The 23,181-nt window shown below is 38.2% G+C and overlaps 1 protein-coding gene across 6 annotated transcripts in view; it reads right to left on the bottom strand.

The window, feature by feature from the left end:
* The window catches only part of LOC121524027 (ras/Rap GTPase-activating protein SynGAP-like), a 76,030-nt gene that overhangs the window by 7,085 nt on the left and 45,764 nt on the right, over nt 1–23,181 (bottom strand). For 5 of the 6 annotated variants that reach the window (XM_041809199.1, XM_041809198.1, XM_041809197.1 and 2 more), the window contains 8 exons: nt 22,486–22,687; nt 19,299–19,489; nt 16,696–16,900; nt 13,590–14,159; nt 10,600–11,106; nt 10,308–10,466; nt 7,626–7,837; nt 2,156–2,228 (listed from right to left, as the gene is read on the bottom strand). In XM_041809199.1, coding sequence (XP_041665133.1) covers nt 2,156–2,228; nt 7,626–7,837; nt 10,308–10,466; nt 10,600–11,106; nt 13,590–14,159; nt 16,696–16,900; nt 19,299–19,489; nt 22,486–22,687 — 2,119 coding nt within the window. The remainder of the gene's footprint in view (nt 1–2,155; nt 2,229–7,625; nt 7,838–10,307; nt 10,467–10,599; nt 11,107–13,589; nt 14,160–16,695; nt 16,901–19,298; nt 19,490–22,485; nt 22,688–23,181) is intronic. The other variant, XM_041809196.1, reaches the window with a different exon arrangement.

Genomic DNA, 23,181 nt, shown 5'->3' with positions numbered 1-23,181 from the left:
TTTTGCAGAGTCTCTGCTAAAAGCTTATGATGAAATTAGCGAGAAAAGCCACTTTTTAGGGTCAAAGAGGCATGCTTGGTAACCCAAAAGAGAAGGGTCTCAAAAAGTAGGACAGTTCGGAACAATCCTTTTGGTACCCTTCCAAACTTCTTCCCGTGCAAACACAAATAAATGACTTATGGCTAAGTCCCGCCCTAAAATGTGATGAGCCAATCACAGCCAACCACTCCAATAGACTCAGACATCGGCTGCCTGGACGTCCATTGAAATGAATGGGAGAAAGTCAGTTTTCTTCAGGTTTTCTGAGTTTTTATTTTAGATTTTAAGTTTAAAAATGGTCAAACGGTGTTCATGGGGTACATGCGACTCCAACACAAGGTATCCTGAGAAGCTGGGTGACGGAGTGTATTTTTTACCCTTTCCTAAGCCACATCTAAACTGAGAAAAGTGTCTTCTTTGGATAAAAGTTTTGCGGTAGACCACAACATCAACTCAACGTTGATAAAATTAACAACATCTGTTCTAAGGTAAGCCAACATCATATTTGAGGCAACATATTGTGACTTTGCTGGAAAGAAATATAAAGTTATCTTTAATATCTCTCACGTTAGCTAAAGTTAGACTAACGTTAGCTCCCTGCTGCGTTGTTCGTTGTGTCACGTTGTTTGTTTGGAGTTCGTTGGCATATTCTGTTCTAGTTTTTTGTTCTTTGGTGATCGTACATCATTGTTAGCTGTTGTCCAAAGGGCTATAGTTAAACTAACATCAACTTCTGGAGCTTAGCTTCGTTTACTTATCTATAATAGCAGAGATAACAAAGGTTGGCAAACGTTATGCTGAATGAGTCAATGTGAATATACTATAGCACCAAACTAATGGAGAGACACTCTTGGTAAAGATGGTAAAAAGGCCGTTATATTTTTCTCATATTCTGAGCCAAAAACTTTAACTTCAGTGGCACTTTGATGCTGATCCTCTATCTTGTGGTCTGAAATTGTGATGGCAATGAGATGCGGTTTATCACGTTTGCACTGGGACCTGTGAATTTTGGCTTGTAACTGAAGCTTTTTATCGTGCTTCTCAACAATGAAATGATTAATATATCCCTCCAGTGCGTAGTTCAGACCCTTTTGGTGACTTCTAGATGATATGTGATCTTTCTCCAAAAATCATCAATGGCCTCCAGTAAAATGTCTCTTACTGTGACAACTGCAATAGCGTCTGTCAGTGGATGTTCATTGTTTGTCCGAGTGAGTGCAGGGGGCGTGGCTTAGCCACAGGTCAATTGTGTAGCGTTCCCAAATAAACTGAACTAGACTGCTTTTTGGAAATGCAGCTTCTTTAATAGAACAAAATATAAAGACTCATTTCTGCACGGTAACTCAAGCTGAAAAAAGAAGAGAAACTCTTAAACCAGACTCTTAAAACAGCCTAGTTCAACAGTTTTATTCTTAAATCTTTTCTCCTCATGCACTCACATCTTTTTTAAAGTATAAAAATAACGGCATCTCAAAGCAATCTCAGTGAAAATCCACTTCTGTTTAAGGTCTGAGTTTTTAAGGGGGTACTTAGTTTCTCTGGCATCTAATGGAAGAAGGTGACTGTGTTTCAAGGATAGCAAATTTTGTCCCTCCGAGTTCAATTCAGCATCAACACACATTCAGCCTCTTCACCTGCGTCACAATCCAGCCCACATGGTGTAGTCACAACGCTCAGCTCTGCAGAATTACTGTGACGCCGCCAATGACTCACACAGTCAAGGTTTTCTAATGATAAATGCGTCCTGCTGTATAAAATCAATCTTTTCATGCTGAATAATATTCAGTTTTAGTGTTGAGGACTTGCTATTCCTTCATAGAGACAAGCTAGATTAACCTCTGTACATGAATTAAAGCTTCATCCAGGCTTGGATTATTAGGGATTATTCGTTCTCCCCCTCAGACATGTGCAGTAAATGGTGAAATGTTACCACAGATGTGACAGAAATGTTCTTTAGAAAGATGGGATCAGGTGAAGTGTATGACAGCAGCAAACTTTTCCCCTGCACTGGCTTTGGCGAATGCTTTGGATGTGATGCAGGAATGATGCAAACTGCTTTAGGACATGACTGGTTTAGCAAGTAGGGATGATAAAAGATGTAGACACAGGCACAAACCTGGTCTGTGAGGATTCGAGGCTTAATATCAGGAATGGCACCCCCTCTCAGCTCATCTTCCACAGCCATGAGTCTGACAACAGGGAAATAGAAACAAACAGACCGGTTGACAAATATAGAATTATGAAGCCGGTGTTCTTTCAAATTTTATGTAGGATTATGCGGCCATATGATGATATTAAGGTCTTGACATGTTTCTGGGTAATATCAGCTATCCTCAGAGCTTCCTGATGCTGAATGTGAACTGCCTTTGGGAACGGTTCAAATTCAGCTGTTCACATTCAGAACTTGTGAAATGAGAATGTGCAGGATTTTCAACTGTGCTCCCATCTGCTGCTTTTTTATATTCAGAGGGTTTTTGTTATACTTAAGCAGACTTTCTATCAAATAAGACAATGTGGGCTCTATATACTCCATAGAAATGTCGGCTTTTGAAAGTAAATCAAATTATTTGCTCTACTTTTCGCTGGGCACACTGCAAAACCTTAAATCTAAGCAAGTATGTTTGCCTTTATTCTAGTCAAAAATATCTCATTACACTTATTATGAGCAACATTCATCATACAGGCCCAGAGAAACTCCCAGAGCTGGGCATTATCTCCTTAATCATGAATTATTTGTTATAATTATAAAAGTTAATTTTTAAAGTGGGTATTCATTTATCAATTTATATATTTATTATGGAGCCATTTTATGTCTGGTAAATTGTCTTGGATTCACTTGTATCATGTGTAAAGCTGGTCATGGAGGGGAGAGAAAGAAAGTCTGTGAAAGATGCTAAAACTTCTCAAAACTAAGTGGTGCCAGTGATTCACTGACCTGCACTGCAACAACAACCATATACTGGGTTTACCCAGTCTATTTGTTTACCTGACAGCTAAAGGATCCAAACCTTGGTCTTACATGTTAAGATGGATTATGGACAACCAGAGAAAGAATTCATTCAGAAATCATTTCCTGTACTTAAGAGAGTTCCAGAAATAACAAGCCTAAAAGCTTGTCTCTGCTTTCATGTAAATTCTGCTTGATGTGTTACTTAAAATTTTTGTGTCATCATGGCCTCTCCAGGACTCAAATCTATTGTCATTTAAAAAAATTTTTTTTTTTTTTAGTTTGTCTTTTGATTATTCCAATAAATCCGAACTTCAGTTACTTATTAAGAGAATTATCTGAAAGCTAACATCTTGATAAATGGATTAACAGTTGCAAAGTTACATTTTTGATTAAAGGGATATATTTTGGTATTTTTAAAGTTGGGCTATATAAGGTAGTTGGTGAGAGTAGTGGCATTAGCCTCCAGTGATTTGTGTACATTGCCACTTCAAATAGGATGCACTTGGAGAAGCTAGCCTATATGGCGTAACAAAGAGGTATTATTTCTCCACATAATTTAGCAAGCTTAAGGTAAAAATGGGCCGAAAAACAACGTTGGCTCAACTGTTCACGATATCAGATTTTTTGAGGCATTTTATTTTTTTCACCCAGAAAGCCACTGGCACTGTTTTGTTTAGCAATGTGAGCTTTGGCTCACGGAAACATGCTCTTCCACCCCAGCGTATCTGGGCGGCTGTTTGGGTCCACAGGCTGTGTCAGAGGAAACAACACAAATTAAGCAAAAACTACACTAAAACAAGCGATTTCTCTCGAGTGGCAATGATGTGCAGATTACTACCGATACAAGGGGGTACTTTTATGCCCTGGAGTGCACAGAGGAACTTCTAGAGATAGAGACTAAGCACAAAGAAAGACTGGAGAGAAACTTTGGTGGAGACTGGCTTGCAGGCGAGACCCTGAGTTACCTGCTTGTACAAGTATGAAAACTATAAGCCCCTGTCCATGAGAGCAACTGTTTTCATAATAACAACATTTCTTCGCAACATTTCTGACTAATGACATCAGCTCACAGACACCTATAGGCTGCATCACTCTCCATCTAGAGTTCCCCATTGTTTAAGGAATCTTCTTCAACTTTCTGAAGATAAATTGGAGAAACCAACACCAACCAGAAGAGCTGAATGGAAATTGACATCTAAGCAGTGTTAATTTCATCGACAAAAACTATGACTAAAACTATTTGTCAACAGCCTTTTTTCCATGGGAAAGACTAGATTAAGACTAGCTAAAAATAGATCATCAATGAATAAAACTAACTAAAAGTAGGTTTAGTTTTTGTCAAGGTGACTAAAACTAGACTAAAATATAATTTACATTGCAGACATTCAAAATCCATAATATCTCTCCACTGTGGGTAAATCTTTCCAAATAAACTGCATCTGAAAGTGCTTCTGCCTCTCAGCTGTAGAGAGCAGGGACCCCAGGTTTGCAGAGTGCGGAGGACACACTACTATGATTTGGTTCCAGATTCGGGCAAGAGATTAAGTGCTTGGACAAAAAGTTAAGACTAAAATGTGAGGACTTTTTATGGACTAAAACTAGACTAAAACAATAAAGGGTAGAAATTACTAAAACCAAAAGGCACTAAATACTAAGACTGACTCTAAAATTAAAAGTAGCTGTCAAAATTAACACTACATCCAAGTAACTCCAAGGCAACATGGCGTGGTACGTGTGGACAGAAGAGGAGACGAGACTTTTCTTAACATCATACTTGCACCCTTATACGTGGCCTTTGCCATACATACGGGCTTTGCCTCTGAACTATCATCCGTTACCTCCATCTTTTGTTCAAAATTATCAAGACAACCGCTGTAGATGTAACCAAAACCGTACCAACACACAACAGGTTTTGAGCGCCCAGCTTCCCTGCAGCAGACTCACATGAGATGAGACTTCACGAGAATTGCAAGGCTCATGCCCAAAGCTGCCTTCAATGGAAACGCATTCAAAGTGCATTTGTACTTAGTTAAAATTTAAGAAATATTGCTTTTATTTTGCGAGAAACTGTAATGGAACCCCAGCTTCTGAAGTCACTGGAGGCTAAATGGCATTGATATCGCTAAGCATCTTATACAACCCAACTTCAAAACTATGTAAATTCAATTTGTAATTGAATCTAATTTTTTTAGGTTTTTCAAGTATGCTGAAAAAAGAGCTTCATTTATAAGAATAGCTCAACTTTTCAGGTAATATGCTCATGTGCTTTAGCTCTAAAAGTTGGAAAAGAAGATTGAGACCATTCCTGTGTTAACAAAGCCCAGTGGGGTGTTTTTATTCACACTACAAGTGCTTTAAATCAATATATTGATGGTAACCATGTAAAGACTAAGATGCACAATACAAATCATATAACAAGATAGACTATCTTTCTTTTAATGACAAAACTTCCCAGGATAACATTAAATACAGAGCAAAATCCAGGAAGTTATTTGTTAATTTAAGCATAAAGACAATTAGCGCCTCTAAAAATCACTATTTAGCTGGAAGCGATTTGTTTAAATTATCCAAAAACAGAAATCTATGCTTATTTTCTCTAGCCCTAGCACACATATGAAAACAGTATCTATTTTTTTCATCTCTTGGAAAGACAGCAATTTATCATATCACTTCAAAAATCTAACCACTTCTTAACATTCACTTAACATGGATTTGGCTTCAAGCAAGTTATGTTCTCAAACATTTGCTGCGGTTAACTGCTAACTAGTGATGTATTTTTAGCTGAGTTCATTTCCTCAAATATTCACAGCAGTTTTCAAAGCCATGAAAGTTCTGGATTTAAAGTTGTAAGGGTGTGTTTCTTGTCATCTTGGCTCTCATGAAAGGTCACCACGACAGACGCGATATGTTTCTTATTGCCATGGAAATACTCAATGTTATGTGAAAGACTGTTACATAAGGAAAAGCACACTGCCAGTGGAAACTGCTGGATTGTTCTGTATCTTATTCATGCTTTGTGCTGCTTACTTGTGATGAATCCACAATCACTGAGTGTTAATGTGGCCAAACTAGACATTCAAGCCAAGAACATATGCGCTGCTCAGCTCTGCCCACCTCTCTGACCTACTTTGTGTTTTTGAAGTAAGGCCTTGCTGGCTTGCCCTGCACGCAGTTTCAGATTATTTCAAGATAGTCTGGCTGCAGACCATAGATCAGATGCCCCCACTCGCAGACCGCTGTTTTGAGACCCCGTGTCTGTCAGAATGGAAGTGCCATGATTTGCCGGTAACGAATTTCCAGTTCAAGATTTTATTTTTCTAAATTCAACTTTACTCATAAATAATAGACGGGGCTGGATTATTTTTTAGAAGTAGATATGCAAACGGTGGCTTGCTTTAGCTTTATCAGCTTTAGCTGTAGCTAGCATAGCTATGCTAGCTACATAGTTATTAAATCCACCAAGGAGGTTATGTGATTGGCAGGGTTTGTTAGTTAGTTAGGTTGTTAGTTAGTTAGTTAGTTTGTTTGTTAGCAACATGACTCAAAAAGTCATGGACAGATTTTGATGAAATTTTCAGGAAATGTCAGAAATGGCATAAGGAAAAACTGATTAGATTTTGGGAGTGATCCGGATCACCGTCTGGATCCAGGAATTTTTTAAAGGATTTTTGACCACTAGAGGATAGGGCTAATGGCTGAGGTCTGCGCTCTCCGAGTGCTTTTCTAGTTTTTACTGTAGTTAAGCCAATGTAGCTAAGTTAGGTCTAGAAATTGTAGCTACAGCTAATGCAGGTATGTAAGCTACGTAGAAAGTGTAGCTACATAACTTACTAAGCTAATGTTAGCTTTTTCAGTATAGATATCTATGAGCTTCATGAGCTTTAGCTTAAGTAACTCTGCTAGCTACACAACTCTGTTATTTTTAGCTTGTGAAACTACGTTAGCTACGTTTGCTACTTTGTGAGTGTTTTAATGGATGATGAACTTTTATTCCTCTAAGGAGACTGTTTACTCGACTTCATGAAATATTCTGTAATCAGGTTTTGCAGGTCGGATTTTTCTTTAACTTTTGGTACGTTACGCCTTACCTTAACCCTTATCCTAGCCTAATCAAAAGTTAAATCTGATTTTATTTGGGAAGTTTTCAGCCTGTATTTCTATTCTGACAGATGGGGCACCTCACAGAAATGGCCTGCAAGAGGGGCCATCTGAGAGCTACAGTCTGCAGCCAGACCCCTCTCAAATGCTTTACTCATCCATTATGTGAAATTCATGCATAAAAATGAAAATGATGTTTAGCTATTTGGTAAATACACCCTGTGGATTTCAAGTTTTTATTGAACATCCTTGGTTTAAAATAATTAGTAGCAGAAATGAGCAAAGCTGAGCTGTGCATCTCTCCTCTTTGAAGTTATTTTGATTGAAAGCCCTTTAGGTGGGTAAGTTTACTTGCTGCGTTTCATAAGCTGTAGACTCTTGTCCTAGCTACCTAGCTGTATGTAGAGCTCTCTCTTAGACATGTGCTAAATTTTTATGATTTTTTAAAATAAAGTCTGTGGCATCTTTTCAAGACAGGTGTGATGCAATAGGAAAAGCCAAGCTTCAGTTTGCACTTGTTGAAGTGATCATTAATCACCTGCTGATGATGCCTTTGATTTGGGAGTCCTTCTCCAGTTGTTGCTGCTTCAGACGCCGCTCGCTGTCTTCCAGTCGGTTCTGATACTGCTGCAGGATCTTGCTTGTCTGCTGTTCCTGTGACAGAAGCCTCTGCTCATACTCCTCAAGCTTACGATGAGACATCTTCAACCGCTCTTTCAATGAATGGATCTCTTCTTCATATTCTTTTACCTGAAATAAAATGAAAGTCAGTTCAGCAGTGTCATCACTGGTGTTTCAAAAATACTCCTGAGTGACGAGTGATTTTATTAATACAGACACGGCTCTGTTCTGCTGCTCTATGCCAAGCAGTGAGTGGAATAAATGTGCACACAAAGCTTCAGAAGACGTGTGGTTGGCTTAAATGTGTGCAATCAAAAATTTCCATACTCTGTAACAAGACATGAGTTTCTGATATAGAAAAAAGTGTAGGTGTTGTTTTTTATTTCAAATGCACCACAGAACAGAGGAGGGTGAGAAAGTAAAGACGTATTTTAGCTCTCATGTGCATTTGTCTTCCTAAAGCTTTCCATGCAGCATATAATCAGTTCATAATTACAGAAAGACAGCCAAATTTGAGCATGGATGAGTAACAACTGAAGACGTTTACACATTTATTAAAAGTTAGATTGGTGTGTTTGCTTTGGGTGTGTTAAAGCAGCTTCAGCTACAAACTTATAATCAAAAAATTCCTACAAGCCGAGCAAATATGCATATTCCTCCTTTAAGTGATGTTTGCACCCCCAACAAGCAACCTCATCTGATTATTATTCATTTACAAGGCATCCAGATTCATCAACACTGACCTTTAACTGAATTAATGCAAGTGTGCAAACAGTTTATCCACAACTATGATGTGCCTCTCCGTACATGTTTATGAGGCTATGAAAATGTAAAATGCTGGTTTTCCTTTTTTTTTTTTTTTTTTGAGCCATAGATATCTTGGTATTTTAATAAATGGATCTGTCTCTTTTACTCCTCATATTTGCAGCTGGTATAAGATTAAAGCTGAAACTGGATTACATAATAGATTTAAATCCAACCATTCTTTTTGGACTAAAAAGAGGCTGGTTGCTTCCACCTGTATGTCTGTGCTGGACTATGGTGATGTTTAATACATGCATGCCTGGTCTCAAAGCATACAGACTCTGGACGCTGTGTGTCATTGAGTTCTGAGATTTACCACTAATATTACAACCTTCACACATCACTGTTTGTTCTATGAACACGTTGGATGGTCCTATTTGTCTACATGTAGACTAAAACACTGGCTATTCCTATCGACAAGGCAAATCTCAGTCTTCCTCCTCCCTAGCTTTTATTTTAGTTGAGCTGTTAATTTAATTATCTGTTATTCATTCATTCTGTAAAAATACAGTCCATGTAATTTAATTCTCTAAATAATTATGTTCATCAAATATTTTACAATGGTATAGTTTTAAAAGAATAAAATGCATATAGATGTAATTGTATTCTTCTGCATTAACCTTGATTTTGGCTCTCTTATATATCTTTATATGTTTAATTTGCACTGCTTGGGAATCCCTCATAGTCTTGGAATGCAAAGGTTCCCAAACTGTTCTCTGTATACTCATGTGCAAAAATTATTTTAAATTAAGGCATTGTTTAGTGCAGGGGTTCTCAAACATTTCAGCCCATGACCCCCAAAATATAGGTGCTAGAGACCGAGGACCCCCACTGTACCTGAAGGTGGTTAACTCTCAGTTGAACACAGCCATGCAGATTCAAGAATAGATGTGAAGACTTACATTTTACAGAATTTTTTAAATCATGACTTTGAACTCAGCATATATCCCAGCTAATGACTATGTTTCTATTTTATATTTAATTAATTCCATGCATATATATTTTTTATAAAAATGGTTAAAATATACAATTTGTAACCTTTTTAAAATAAACTTTGTTTTATGGAAGGCATCTGGCAACCCGCTCTCAGAGTCTTAGGACACCCAAGGGGGTTCCATCCTACTACTTTTGTGTGTAAGTAGACTTTTTCCTGCATTTCTAACTTTAGAAATGGCAACTTCATCATATTTTGATATATTCTTCTAAATAGCAATTTTCAAATCTTTATTTTTGTGTGTTTTTGGAGGTTCGATATCTAAAACAGTAAGTAAAAAAAAACAACAACAACAACAAAAAAAAAAAAAATTTAATAAAGTTTAATTGTGCTGAAAAAAATGCTACCAAACATAAACATGATAAACATTTTCTCAGTGTTTTATACTGTATTAACAAAACAGCAGAATTATCCTGTGGACTTCTATGTAATGAAGCATTGCCAATATAATCACTGTGTGAAAATGCCTTATTTGCTATTGTGTTTTCTCAGAAAAGGTGTTCTCCTCTGAGAAAATGTATCATTTTGGACTACATAAGGTAAAAGTTAACAGATCCTTGATCTAAAGTTTGTGGAGCAAAACCTGGACGGATGTGAACTGGTCATTCTGGTTTTGGTTCAGAAACTTTATTGACTTAAATGAAATCAAACAGTTAATGCATTGATTAGTTTAAAGATACCACCATGTTAATCTCTAAAAAAAACAAACAACAGTATTTCATACCCCCCTATTTCACGTATAGCTATATATTCATAGGAAGACTCGGAATTTTTAGTGGGAAGTAAAAAAACAGTGCTGACCCGATCCAGTCGCGACTCATCCATGCTCTTGGAGTATTCTTTCAGCTGACCCTCTCGGTCCGGCCGCAGACTTTCAATGTCAGCAGAAAGATGTGGCATGTTGGACACCCAGGCCACTGTCCGCTCATTGAGGGCTGGTGTATTCAGCGACTGGGAACCCTGAAACCAAAATATCAGGTTTTAATGACATCATACTTATAATTCTTTTAGATATTACTTCTGCTGAACTTTGACCACTGATAAATTAAAGTTATAATGCTTTTATAAACTTAAGTCTTGTAGTCACATTGACCTGCTTATTGCCTGGTTTGAGCAGATGCTGCTGCGGTGGCTGCAGTTGCGCCTGAGGCTTCTTGGTGCTTTTTGTTGGCGTGTCTGTCGACACCTCTGCAGCTGCCGATGGGCCCTGGTTCTCTTTGGCCGAGCTCGTCTGGTACGGGAGCCCGGGAGCTGGACTGTCTGTGACGGACAGCTGCGCTTCCTGTTGCTGTTGCGACTGCTGCTGTTGTTGCTGCTGTTGCGACTGCTGCTGAGTTTGGCGCTGTTTTGGCCCACTGCCGCTGTAGTTTGTGTCAGAGGAGTCAAGGAGGAGGTTCCTGCTCTGTGGGCGGACTTTTGGAGGAGTTGCGGTGGCTGGAGTGTTGATGGAGCGCTGCGACTTGAGGTGTTGTCCAGGGGAGATGGATGACTGGCGGACAGGATGAACTGTGGTAGGCGGTGTGGCCAAAGAGGCGGGGGTACCTGTGCCTGTAGTTGTCTGTGAGACAACTCCCATCAGATGCTGCTGCTGGAGAGACTCCTGAAAGGAAAGCATCACAGGAAAGAAGTGGAAATTGTCAATAAAACTCAAATAATTACAATCAAAGCCCATCTGTGCATTTAATATGAGAAATAAATTCCCCCTTTAAGTTTAATTTATAAATTTAAGAAAAAAACGTGGCTAACAATAAAAAAGGCAAGCATAAGGTGCACACTGCATCCCCCATAAAACCCACAGCAACAAGATAAATAGTTTTTTAATCTGAAAGGTTAATATGAAACAAAACCAAAAAAAAGAAAAAAAAAACACATGGCAGCTGACTCAGTTGAGAGATGCTGAAATAAAGAAATGCAAACAGACAGAGGGAGAAGATGATGATACAAGCAGGACAACCTTTGAAAAGACATACATATAAAAAATAATCTAGAAGAAGGTCATCAGGAAGATTGTTTTGAAAATGAGGAAAAAACTTTTCTTTTTATTCTAAGGAGAAATAATAATAATGTACTCCATAATAATGGCCTCCATAATTCTCCAATGGAAAAAGTTTGGCACAACCAGGACACTTCCAAGAGCCGGTCACCTGGCCAAACTCAACAATCAGAGGAGAAAGGCCTTTGTAAGAGAGGTGACCAAGAACCTGATGGTTACTCTGAGTGAGCTTCAGAGATCCTGTGTGGAGATGGGACAAAGTTCCAGAAGGACAACCATCACTACAGCCTCCGACCGATATGAGCTTTATGGCAGAGCTGAGCTGAAGGTTCACCTTCGAATGTGACAGTGACGCTAAGCACACAGCCAAGACACACAGGAGCGTCTTAGGTACGACTCTTTTAAAATGACCTGGAGTGGCCAAGCCAGAGCCCTGACTTGAACCCTATCGAAAATCTCTGGAAAGAACTCAAAACAGCTGTTCCCATCCAGCCTGACTATGCTTGAGAGGATTTGCAAAGAGAAATGGCAGAAAATTCCCAAATCCAGGTGTGCGAAGCTTGTTTCATCATTTAAAAAAAAAAAAAATAAAGGCTTTAATTGCTGCCAAAGGTGCTTCTACTAAGTACTGAGCAACTGGTCTAAAAACCTATGTCAGTATGATAGTTCAGCTTTTTCGGTTTAATAAATTTCTAACATTCTGTTTCCACTTTGTCATGATGGGGTAATGTGTGTAGATGAATGAGAAAAAAAAGAATTTCAATGATATAAGCAATAGAGGGACTTGTGATGTTTGTTCCACTAAAGCCCACGCAGCAGGACAGAAATAGCTCAACATGACTGCTTAATGAACACCTAACTTTTACAAGGACAATAATGGGATCAGTGTGAAAGATCTGCAGCCTCAGAATGTACCATCAGGTCAAAGCCTGGCCAGCATCTCATTAAAAACTGTTGTTAAAACTACAAGAATAAGACTGAACTTCATCAAACAGCTGACAGTTTAATTAAAGTTTATAATGTAACTTTAAAGCTGTTGTGTATGGAACATACTTTATCTAAAGTAATTTGGTTCTCAGTTCAGAATCTGATTAACATTCAAGTCCAGGAGATGTAAGCATGCTTTCTTTACAGGCTGCATAATGTGATGATTGATGACTGACAGACAGTTTTCAGCTCTGATGGAACGAGGACACACAGCATGATTGATGTCAAAAACCCTACACAGTCCACTGAATAATCTCACATCAGCTGCTCTGCAGCACATCAAGCATCCCATAGATTTCCATATTCTGCTAATCAGAAAAGAAACATTTTGTAAACACTTCCAAATTTCTCTGGGTTGGAGGCTTCGCTCGGATCCCTGACAATCAGTCTGAATGGTGTCAAGCATCAAGAGCCTGCAGGTAGTGAATGTGAATCCAGTGATTAAGACAGACATTTTTTGAATGCTCAGTGAAAGTGTTAACATCACCCCAAGAATACATGACAGCACTCAGAAGCATGCTAGTCAGTTTTACCTGAAATGTAAAAAAAAGGGGGAAAAAAATCAATGCAGGTCTTTTCAGAAAACTCAGCAGAATAGAATTGGTGATCATACTGAGGATGTAATGATACTTCAGAATATAATCAAAGACCATATATTTGATTTGTTTTGACAAAATGTATATTTCAATGGTCTTTTATATTAACCAGCAGAGAGCGCTTTCTGCTTTAGCTCCTCTTCTTTGATGACAGCAACTGAAGCAAAATCACCAACCAGCATCCACTTTCATGAGGAAACATGCACTGTTATGTTAGCCTCTGTGCAATCTAGAAATAAAAGGTAATGCTATGTGGGATGGGGTGTTCTGTAAAACCAGTCCAGCACAGAGACTGTGTAGCTGATAGACATTTAGGTTCTGTAAAGTGACATTAAACTACACTAACTGCTGATTCCCAAGTAGAAAGATGCACCCATAAATATCATAATAATAGATAATTATGAGTATAGATTACTTCAATAGTGCCAGAGCAAATGGTAAATCTTCTTTGTTGCATGACTCTGTCTCTGGTATTTCAGAATGTGCTGGTGAGTGAGAGCTTCCTACCTGCACCTGCAGAGACAGCTGGTGCCAGGCAAAGTCGTTGTTCTGATTCTGCCGGGTGAAATCATCGCTGTAGCTGTGTGAGTGAACGATGCTGGGCTGCACCAGACTGCTCTGTGACCGCAGGGCAGACAAGTCCTCACTGCGTGAAAAGGCGCTGTTGCCAAAAGCCGGCTGGTAGTCATGGTGGCCGTTCTCGGGCTCAGGGGCCAAGAGGAGAGGAGGGGGATGTTGCTGAGACTGGGCTGGGGAGTTCTGGGCAGCCAGATGGAACAGTGGGTTTTGGAAAGACAGTGGGAAGTTCATGGCTGCCGCCGCCTGCTGCTGCTGTTGGGAGATGGATTCTGTAGGACCCCCTATGTGGCCCATCTGGCTAAGCCTCAAACCGGAGCCAGCTGAGCCTGCTGGCAAGTGCCGCAGAGGGCCGCAGAGGTTTCCAAAGCTGTGGCCCAAGCCGGCGATAGAGGCCTGAGAGGAAGTAAGCATGTCGCCCACAGAGTTCAGGTTGGAAATGCTGTTCATCCGAGAGTCCTGGAGGTCCATCATGGACACGCTTTTATTCACGCTGTGGACCTAAACCAAACAGAAACAATAATTATGATAGATTTTGATTCCAAGGACTGACTTTTCACAATTTCCTCAAATAATAATAATGCCAAGAAAATATAAATAAACGTTTTTCTTCTAAAAGCTCACAAAATGTGCACGTTTTAAATTTAACTGAAGTGATTAATCTTTCACATCTGTTTATATCAAAGCCTCAAGGGTGCCAAATTCATGCATACAGTAATCCTTAACTATTATTTTATTTTACTTAGTAATTAAAAAAGAATCAGTCACACACATCTTTAAATAATATAAAAAAATAAATAGATAAATGTATTTGATTTTTTCATTGTATTCTTTTTAAGTCATGCTATATCTAACTTTCCCTGACATTTCTTGTTTAACTAGATATCGCTAGCGTCAGGCCAAAATCTTGTATCTCCGTTTTTTATGATACCGTTTTTTTTTGTTTTTTTTCCAGAAATCAGTGCTTATGGTCACCATTTACATCTGTTGGTTGGTTTTAAAAAATTCTAAAGGTGTCAAAATATGCTGACTACTACCATTGAGTGTTTTATTATTTGAAAAATACAGCAGGTTTTTTTCATTCCCTGAAAAGGGGTCATTTTGGAGATAGAAGGCTTTGGCCAGACACCAGCATTATTAAACTTAGAATTATTATTTTTTTATTTTTGTTGCACGAACACAACAGGAATTGAGTAACACGGACTTCGTGATGTTCAAAACAACAATATGAAAGAATTTGGTTTGGTACCCATCAGAAGTGTCAAGAGTACAGCTGCACTGTTGTAAAATATGCATGAAGTTGTTACGCCCATATCTCATAAATAATACACTTTTTTTGACAGTGTGTGATGAAGGAGGCAGAGACAGTGTGAAAGCCAAAGAACCATGCTGGCTGACAAGAGTTAGTAAAATTAGTGGATTTAGCACAAATGTGGCTCTGCTAGCGTCTACAGCCTGTGTTTTGAAAACTTTTTGTATGTGGAGTATATGTATATCTATATCTACGTATATCTATATCTATATCTATAGATATATCTGTATATGTTCAACTGTTTCAATGATGTCCATAAGATGCGGCTAAACACTGGGGTGAGGATGATTTATTGTATGCTTATTGAGATGTTTGTAAAAGTGTTTTCAAATGATCAACTTTCTAACCACAATCAATCTCATTATCTTTTTATCAGGATTTTTCTAATTTTTGTCACATTTATAGTCCTAATATTTTGCATTAAAAATTGTTTTGGTTTCATTTGGGGTTTTTGTTATCGTCTTCAACTGAGGGTATTTGACCTCCTGTTTGGATTCCGACCTGCTTCTGTTTTAAAAGAAAATTTTGAACTTGGGGTAGATCAAGGGATGCTGAATGAACTTAACCAAGGAAAAGGAACTTGTTATGGATTGGAAGGAAATAAGGGAACAGAAAAAAAGTTAAATGTTTGGTAACACAAGGTGCAGATGACTTTTGACTTGCCTGCTGAGCTGCCTGTGAGCTTTTTTTTTTAAGTAAAATGAGACATTGAGGAGCAGTGGTGAAATTATTTTTTATCACTGTGGCTGCAGGGAGACACTGCAGTGGCTTAACCAAAGTGTACTGAAAGGGATAACAGAACATGCAATTAAAAAATAAACACACTAATTATGGACTTTAATCGCATTAAAATTAATGCATTAATGCTGGCTATGCTAAGGCAAAGTTTGAAAGGTTTCAAACTTAAAAAGCTAACCTGATGACTGACAAGGAAAGAGATAATGTTTTAGTGTGAGATGCATAGATTTATTCATATGAAAGCCTGAGACATGACTCATGTTGGATGACTTTCTGTTCCCATCAAAGCTTCTAAACATGAGACAGCAATGATAACGGTACATACATGTCACAGTCTGCTGTGAATTATATCTGCAGAGATGCAAACTAGGCAATTAAATGCTTTTCTGTCGTGCTTCTTGTTTGGTCACTCTCTTTTTCTCTCTTGATTTGTCCTCTGCCATCTCTTAGTCTCAGCCATTGTATCAAACAGCCCAGCGACAGGCTTCCTGGCTTTCTTTTAACTGAAGTCTGGTGTGTGAACTAGTGCTGCAAAGTTGTATGCTCCTCGCAAAAGAACCATGGCCTACTGCCAAAGTAATACCGTGCCATTAGCAGATGATGCTCTGTTGAATGTCTATGTGAAACGGATGGATGCTTTTCTTGCTGATAAATTATTGTTTCTCTATATCAGGTCCCTCTTAGATTAGATAAGGTGAAAAGTTACATATTGTTCATATAAATATAACCAGTTAATTAGAAGATATAATGGCCCAGAGTCTTGTATGGCCCAGTGAACAAATCAAATAACATTATAACTTTCACAAAAATTGTATCTAGTACTCACTCAGAGAGACTTAACACAGCTACAGTATATTACAGTTGCAGTTTGTATTTCTCTCTGAACACATAAGCAATTTATTTAAAGAAAAAATCTATTTTCTGATTAAACAAAATTAAGACTTTTAACAGCAAACAGAAGAGTAACATAATTCTTTTACTACGTACCTTTGGATCAGGTTCAGTGATGTCAGAGCTGCTTGTGCAGTAGGCTGGACTAGATCGAGCCAGCGGCGGGCGGGTAACATAAAACACTTCTCTGGATGAGCGCAGGTCTCGTTCTATTTGACGCCTCATGTTCAGGTTAGATGAGAGAGACTCGACAGCAGAGACTCCAGTGGTGGGGGACGGGAGGCGAGAGATGTCTATTGAACTTCAGATACAGAACAAAGAGACATGTTACAAACCACTGTTGTATAGATATTTAATCATTCATTTATGGTTTCTTTTTTAGGAACAGATACACTTTACATAGACAAACTGAGAACAGCCATCCCATGCTGGTTTGCAACACCTGTACCCTGAAGGACTTTTATGAAAATAAAAGGTTAAAACAGTTAACAAAAAAGGAAATAAAGTCACATATTTTAACCCTTTAGGACAAGTTTATATTGGTCTCAGAGGTCCCCAAAACATGCCTGTGAACTTTGTTGCCGAAAATCACTCCAGTATTGGATTTTTGCATGTCTAAAAATCCCTCTGTTTCAGCCCTGCTCAGATCGAGCTGTTTCTGTGTCTTTAAATGTTAATGAGCTGTCTAACTCCGCCCCTCTCAGGAAATAGATGTGGCTTAGTGGATGTGGCTCTCCTGATCCTCCTCTCAGCTGGCAGCTGAAACAAAATGCTTCAAAGGACCCTGACCAAACCCGCCTGGGTACACTGGAGTTGAATGTGCAATGCCTTAAACCTTTAGGACAGTTATTCTTACCTTTTTTGCTAATGACCCCATATAAGGCATTATTTCTTTCACAAATCACACAGGTTTCCTTGCGTCATTTGCATTCCCCAATGAAAAAAAGTGTTGGGTGACCCAGTCGAGTCTTTGTATTGACTTTAAAAGCAGTAAAACCTTGTGAAAAATTTGCAGTGCTATAAATTCAAGCACACCTCAGCATGTCACAACATCGATGATTTTCCTTGTGTAGCTTGGAGAGTAGACCTTTGAAATGTAGAACTAATGAGAGAATTTGTTTACCTATTTTGTTCACTGGAAATTCTAAAAATAAAGTACTGCATTTATTGTCAAAATTCCAGTCCTTGTCTCTGGTTAGGCTTTTAAAGAATGGCACACATGATACAACAGAATAGTACAAAAGGAATAATAATTTCCACATAGAGATCAAATGTGGAAATCTATTATTTTTTATCTTGACTGTAGAGAGCAACAATGCAGTCTTTAGAACTGATCTGTCTTCCAACTCATGACCACATTTTTAATGATTGATGGGATGCTGGGTTTGAAAAAAAATGTCTTTGGAGGAGGCAGGTTGATAAGGAACAACACAAAGAAACCAGATCATGTGGATTCCATTTAGCCTGTAGGGAGCAGTTTGACCCAAGCATTGATTTTAACTGCATGATATGTGACATTAATGCATCCAACAAAAAAATTCAGCTAGACAAACAACAAAAACAAAAAACAGAGAAAAGTCAGTGAGATAAAAAGAGTTTCTTTTTATTTTTAGTTCCCTATTTTCTTTCGGCCTATAAGAGTATTCCAACATTTCCTTGTAGAGCAACCAAGACATCCATGTCCTTTCTACTGTTTTCAGTATTTTACCTTAATACCATTAGCCAGAGAGGAAATTGGAAATTGTAGTTTTGTAGACATTTCAAGGGTTAAAATATTTTACAGTAGATCCGTCTGGAATGTAAGCATATCCATAAACAATTACTGACATAAATCTGAAAGTAACTTTCTTTAGATTCCTTTCCCTCACTCTATTATGAAGCTAGTGAAGAAGATAGAGAATTCTCCAGACTGTCAGTCGTTACTCGCAGCTGCAAAGTTTTTGATCCATTGCACCTGCCTTTGAGATTTCATTCAAGGTCTACAAAGGCTTTATTATGTAATTGTTGCATGATGAAATGAGAGGAGAATCTGCTCGAGAAGGCCTGACTCTCTCCTGTAGTCACTCCTGGTCTGATACATCTGTGCTTTGAGCTATGAGTAAAGATGGCTGTGTTTTTGGTTTGAATCATTGACTGTTTCAAAAGATTTTTCAGACATTTTATGTCCAACACCTTTTTTACATGCCGTTCTCTTTAGAAAACACATTTACTGCTGCAGATTCTGTTCAAAATAGACCCATGTTTGGAAGCAGGGACACAAATAGCAGCAGTGGAGTCCTCTGATAATTCCTCTGTTTTTGTCTTCCTTAAAGAGTTCTGATTTAGACTATTAGGCTGAAATGAGAGCATCCCCTGTCACTTGACAATAGCTTAGAGGGGAATGAATTAAAACACAGAGGAAGGGGATTAAGGTGATGGTGTCTTAGAGCAGATGGTACTGGGAATTACTGATTGATAAAATACCTTAAAAGCCTGAAGAGGTGCATTAGCATTAGCATTAAGGGCTTCTAGGAATACACCAGAGCTTTGTTTCACATCTGCTGTTCTTGATGTTTTTATGTGTCACCATGTGAGCTTGAGCTTAAATTATATCATTTTAGTGCACAAGTGAAGCAGAAGATTCACAAAGCAGGAATGAAAAAATGTTAAATGTTGTGTGGATGAGGAAATAAAAATATACAGTTAAGAAAAGCATGTACCTGTTTAAGTCCCGCATCATAAGGCTTTGGAAGTCAGAGGACTTGAGGCGATTGAAAGAAGGTCGTGAGAAGAGACGGTCCTTTGGTCGCTCAGGCTGGTGATTTGCAGGCATGTGAAGTTGCGGGTTTCTCAGGGCGACGCTGATGTCATTCAGCAGCCGTGGAAGGGGTCCAAGCTTCAGGATAGCATCCTACAACATGGAAAGATTTCAAATTATCAGAGAATCCAAAGCTATCCCACCTTGTCATTTTAATAATAATGTCACTGTGGCCCAGATAACTTTGGCACAATCAAAACAGGAGCTCAAGTAGGAAATGTAACTGATCATCTTGTGTGTCATGACCTACTCAGCTCAAAGTCATCACTTTGTTCTTGCAGACTTCACAAAGTGACGTAGTGAATAATGAATCATAGACAAAATGTGACTCTCTCAAGTTCAAGGTAATTATTGAACAAATAGACTGTGATGGTCTATGATCATAAATATCATCTCATATTGTGATTATTATGGTAATAATAATAGCTGATCTGATCCAGTCTGATGGATAGGCATTACAGCTGACCTTATTAAGAAGAACGAATGTCAGCATGATGACACTAATTTAGAGTATTTTTCATTATCTTTTAATAAGTTTCACCTTTCAGTTTTATTCACCAGTCTGAATAAAGAAGATACAGCTAATTATTTTACATGGAGTAAAAAGGAAGAGATAGCATAAAGTCCAGTTATTCAAATCAGACATTTTCAGCACCTTTTTGTCAGTGAGTTATTCAAAAAAGCAAGGAAAAAAAAGTTTTCTACATGTTTAAACTACACATTTGTGTAAAGGGAAGCTTGGATCTGGATTAATAATCAGTCTTTCCTCAGGTTTCAACCCACTCGAACATGCTCTTCAACAGTGAGGATATAGAGAGGATCATCCTAGACTCCACACATTAACTTATAAAAACCATACGACAAAGGTGTCACCTTCAATTCAATCTTCATTACTAGGAGGAAATGAGAAATAACCTGACAGAAAATGCAGCTATGATGTTCTTAAACACAGATATTTTTTCAGCAATGACTAACAATTAACCCACTATTTAACAAGCTGGTCACTCACGTGTGTTATCAGTCCCAAACCAAAAGAATCACTGTGCAAGAAATCCATGAACATCTTCGGCAAAAACTCTAGCCTCCCATTATTGTTACACTAGATAGATATAATCTGAAAATTACAAGATCTTTAAAAACGTTCTTGTTTATGAAGATCTACATGGCCTAGCAGCCCCATAAAAATGGAAGCTCCTCCTCTTTCAGTATCTCGTCCCATAACGTAAACACAAGAGCTGCTGCCCCGTAGCTCATAGAAGTTATGATAAGAACAGTTTAAAGGTAGCTGATTCATGTGAGGACAAAAATTCCACTCCCTGAAAATGTCTCCTTCTACCAAGTATTTCCCAAGTGCTTTTCAACAAAGCAAGGAATTTTTTAATACAGCTTTTCCAAACATGCTAGGTTTATTTTGGATACTTTCATTATTTTACTTTGCACATGGAAACAAAACTATTTCACAAAAAACAAAAACTACCAGGGTCAGAATTAGTAGCCCCCATGATGCTATTAGTCAGTTGTGTATCCTTTTTGCTCAATTTCAGTCTGCAGTTGTTTGTTATAGTTTTGTTTAGTCTCACACATGTCCTGGTGAATCCCAACCTTTCTCTTTTGGTCTATCTCTCAAGCTCCTCCAGATTTGATGGTCTTCTTACATGGACCTTGGTCTTTAGTTCACCCCACAGATTTTTTCAAGTCAGGGCTTTATCCAGGCTAGACAGTAGCATCCGTTCTGGTCTTCTAGAGGTATTTCTGAGTAAAATAATTTAAGCATCCAAAATAAAACTAGGATATTTGGGGAAGCTTTGTTAAAAATCCCTTGCCTCGTTTTAACAGCACTTGGGAAATACTTGGGAATAACTGAAATTTTCAAAAGGGGGCTTTTAATTTTCCCCTCTTCTGTATTTATAATTTTATAAATGAAAATAAATGACATGGACCCCACAGGCCTACTGCACAGGCATAAAGCCTATATAGCCTTAAAAAAAACCCTGACAGGCCAGGGAAGGGCCTTTTGGACAGCAGGGTCCCCCGTCTTGTGAGGCTGTGTGGGTATTCTTTATGGCCCAGGCTACTTCTAGAGGTGATTTCAATGTACTACACAGCAAAGGATCTCCCAACTACAGCCCCTTAAAAGCGGAGTTCAAAGAACAATTAAAGCCAGACTTGCACATCTACTTAACAGCATTGTAGATGATGCTTGTTTAGACAGCATGTGCACTGTACGCTACATTGCTACTGTAAGATTTCCATGACATATTACTTGATGTGTGTATGTGTAATGCTCATATGTATATATGTATTAATACAATTAAATGATTGTGTCTTTGAGATACACACTTTTCCTCTCTGAACATGTTTTGTTAAAGTTTTAAAGTAACATCTCCCAAGGACAATGGATGGTAATAAGCTGTTGGCTATTATCTGATATACAGTATTTTCATTGCCTGGTATTGTACTGGTACTCTGTTAATATGCACTGCCCCTTTCCCAAATAACCATTATGATTAAGCTAATCTATTTTTCTCCAGCACTGCTTTTTGATTGAGAACCATGCTACCATATTCTAATTCTTCAAATAACAGAGGTAAAGTTTGAAGAGAGGAAAATGGACCAACACTTCTACAACAAATCATTACAGTGCATTTTTCAAATCACACTGTTTCCTCAGGGCTCAGCAGTAAATGATCCATGCCTCAGGCATTATAAACCTCAAGCTATGTACAGTATGATTTACAAATTCATTCAGAGAGCACTGAAGATGTTCCTAATAAAACTCTGAACACGGCTATTTAAATGCACATGATGTAAACCATCTTTTACCAATGAGGTAAAAGAAGGGTTACATCACATTTGAAGCAAAGCATGCAATATTCACGACTTTCATTATAATACTACAACAGCACAGTTTTAATGAGCTCACGCTACAAGAGCTGGAGTTAAATATTAACATATTAATTCCAACAAAGTTTTCATAGAGTTCAGATAATATTAATACTTTGACTTTCTGATAGAAAACGATAGAAACTCATATTCCAAGTCTCTACACCCTTCAGTCAGAAAAAGAAATTAAAGACTTTTCTATCTACCTTACTAAGCTGGCCCATGACCTCCCACAGTAAGCTGTGCAGCATCGACAGCTCTCTGCCAAGGTCGATGTAGCCCTCAAACCCTCCAGCGTTTCCTCCGGTGTCCATATTGGAAATCTCATAGAGAAACTGCTGCATTGAGCCCCACTCCATCTCCAGAAACTCATTCATGAAATACATGTACTCTTCCTTTGGTCCAAATCTGAGAGAGATGGTAGAAGAAGAAAACAAAAGGCACAGTGTATTATAAAGGTGAGAGTAACTAATGTTCAAGTTAACGTGTATCATATATGAAGTTAATAAATATGAGTATTTTTAACAGTTCTCCCTACTTTCTTTTCATGGTAGAAAATGATATGTCCACTTTAAGTCATATTTTGTTTTTGTTTTTTTTTACCAGACAAAATGTGATTTTACCTGTTCAACAGGAAAGCTGGTCAGCTATTTCCAGGTTTAAATAATTTTGACAGTCTTCAAGTTAGTCATAGCTGAGTGGGTAGTTTACAGTTTGAGTTACATCCACAATTTCATGACCTTGTTTTAGTTTTGGCCTCATGGACTTGGCTGTGATGCCGATGTAGCTGCTGGATTCAACATTTCCATCTAATCATTAGTCACGGAAGATAACTGTGTTCATAAAAATCACTCATCATATTACTGTTAGACTTTGATTTCAGAAGTTATGTTGTTTATTGT

The sequence above is a fragment of the Cheilinus undulatus genome, linkage group 16 (genome assembly GCF_018320785.1).
Source record: "Cheilinus undulatus linkage group 16, ASM1832078v1, whole genome shotgun sequence".
NCBI lineage: Eukaryota > Metazoa > Chordata > Actinopteri > Labriformes > Labridae > Cheilinus > Cheilinus undulatus.
This window is presented reverse-complemented; position numbering and strand designations above follow the sequence as displayed.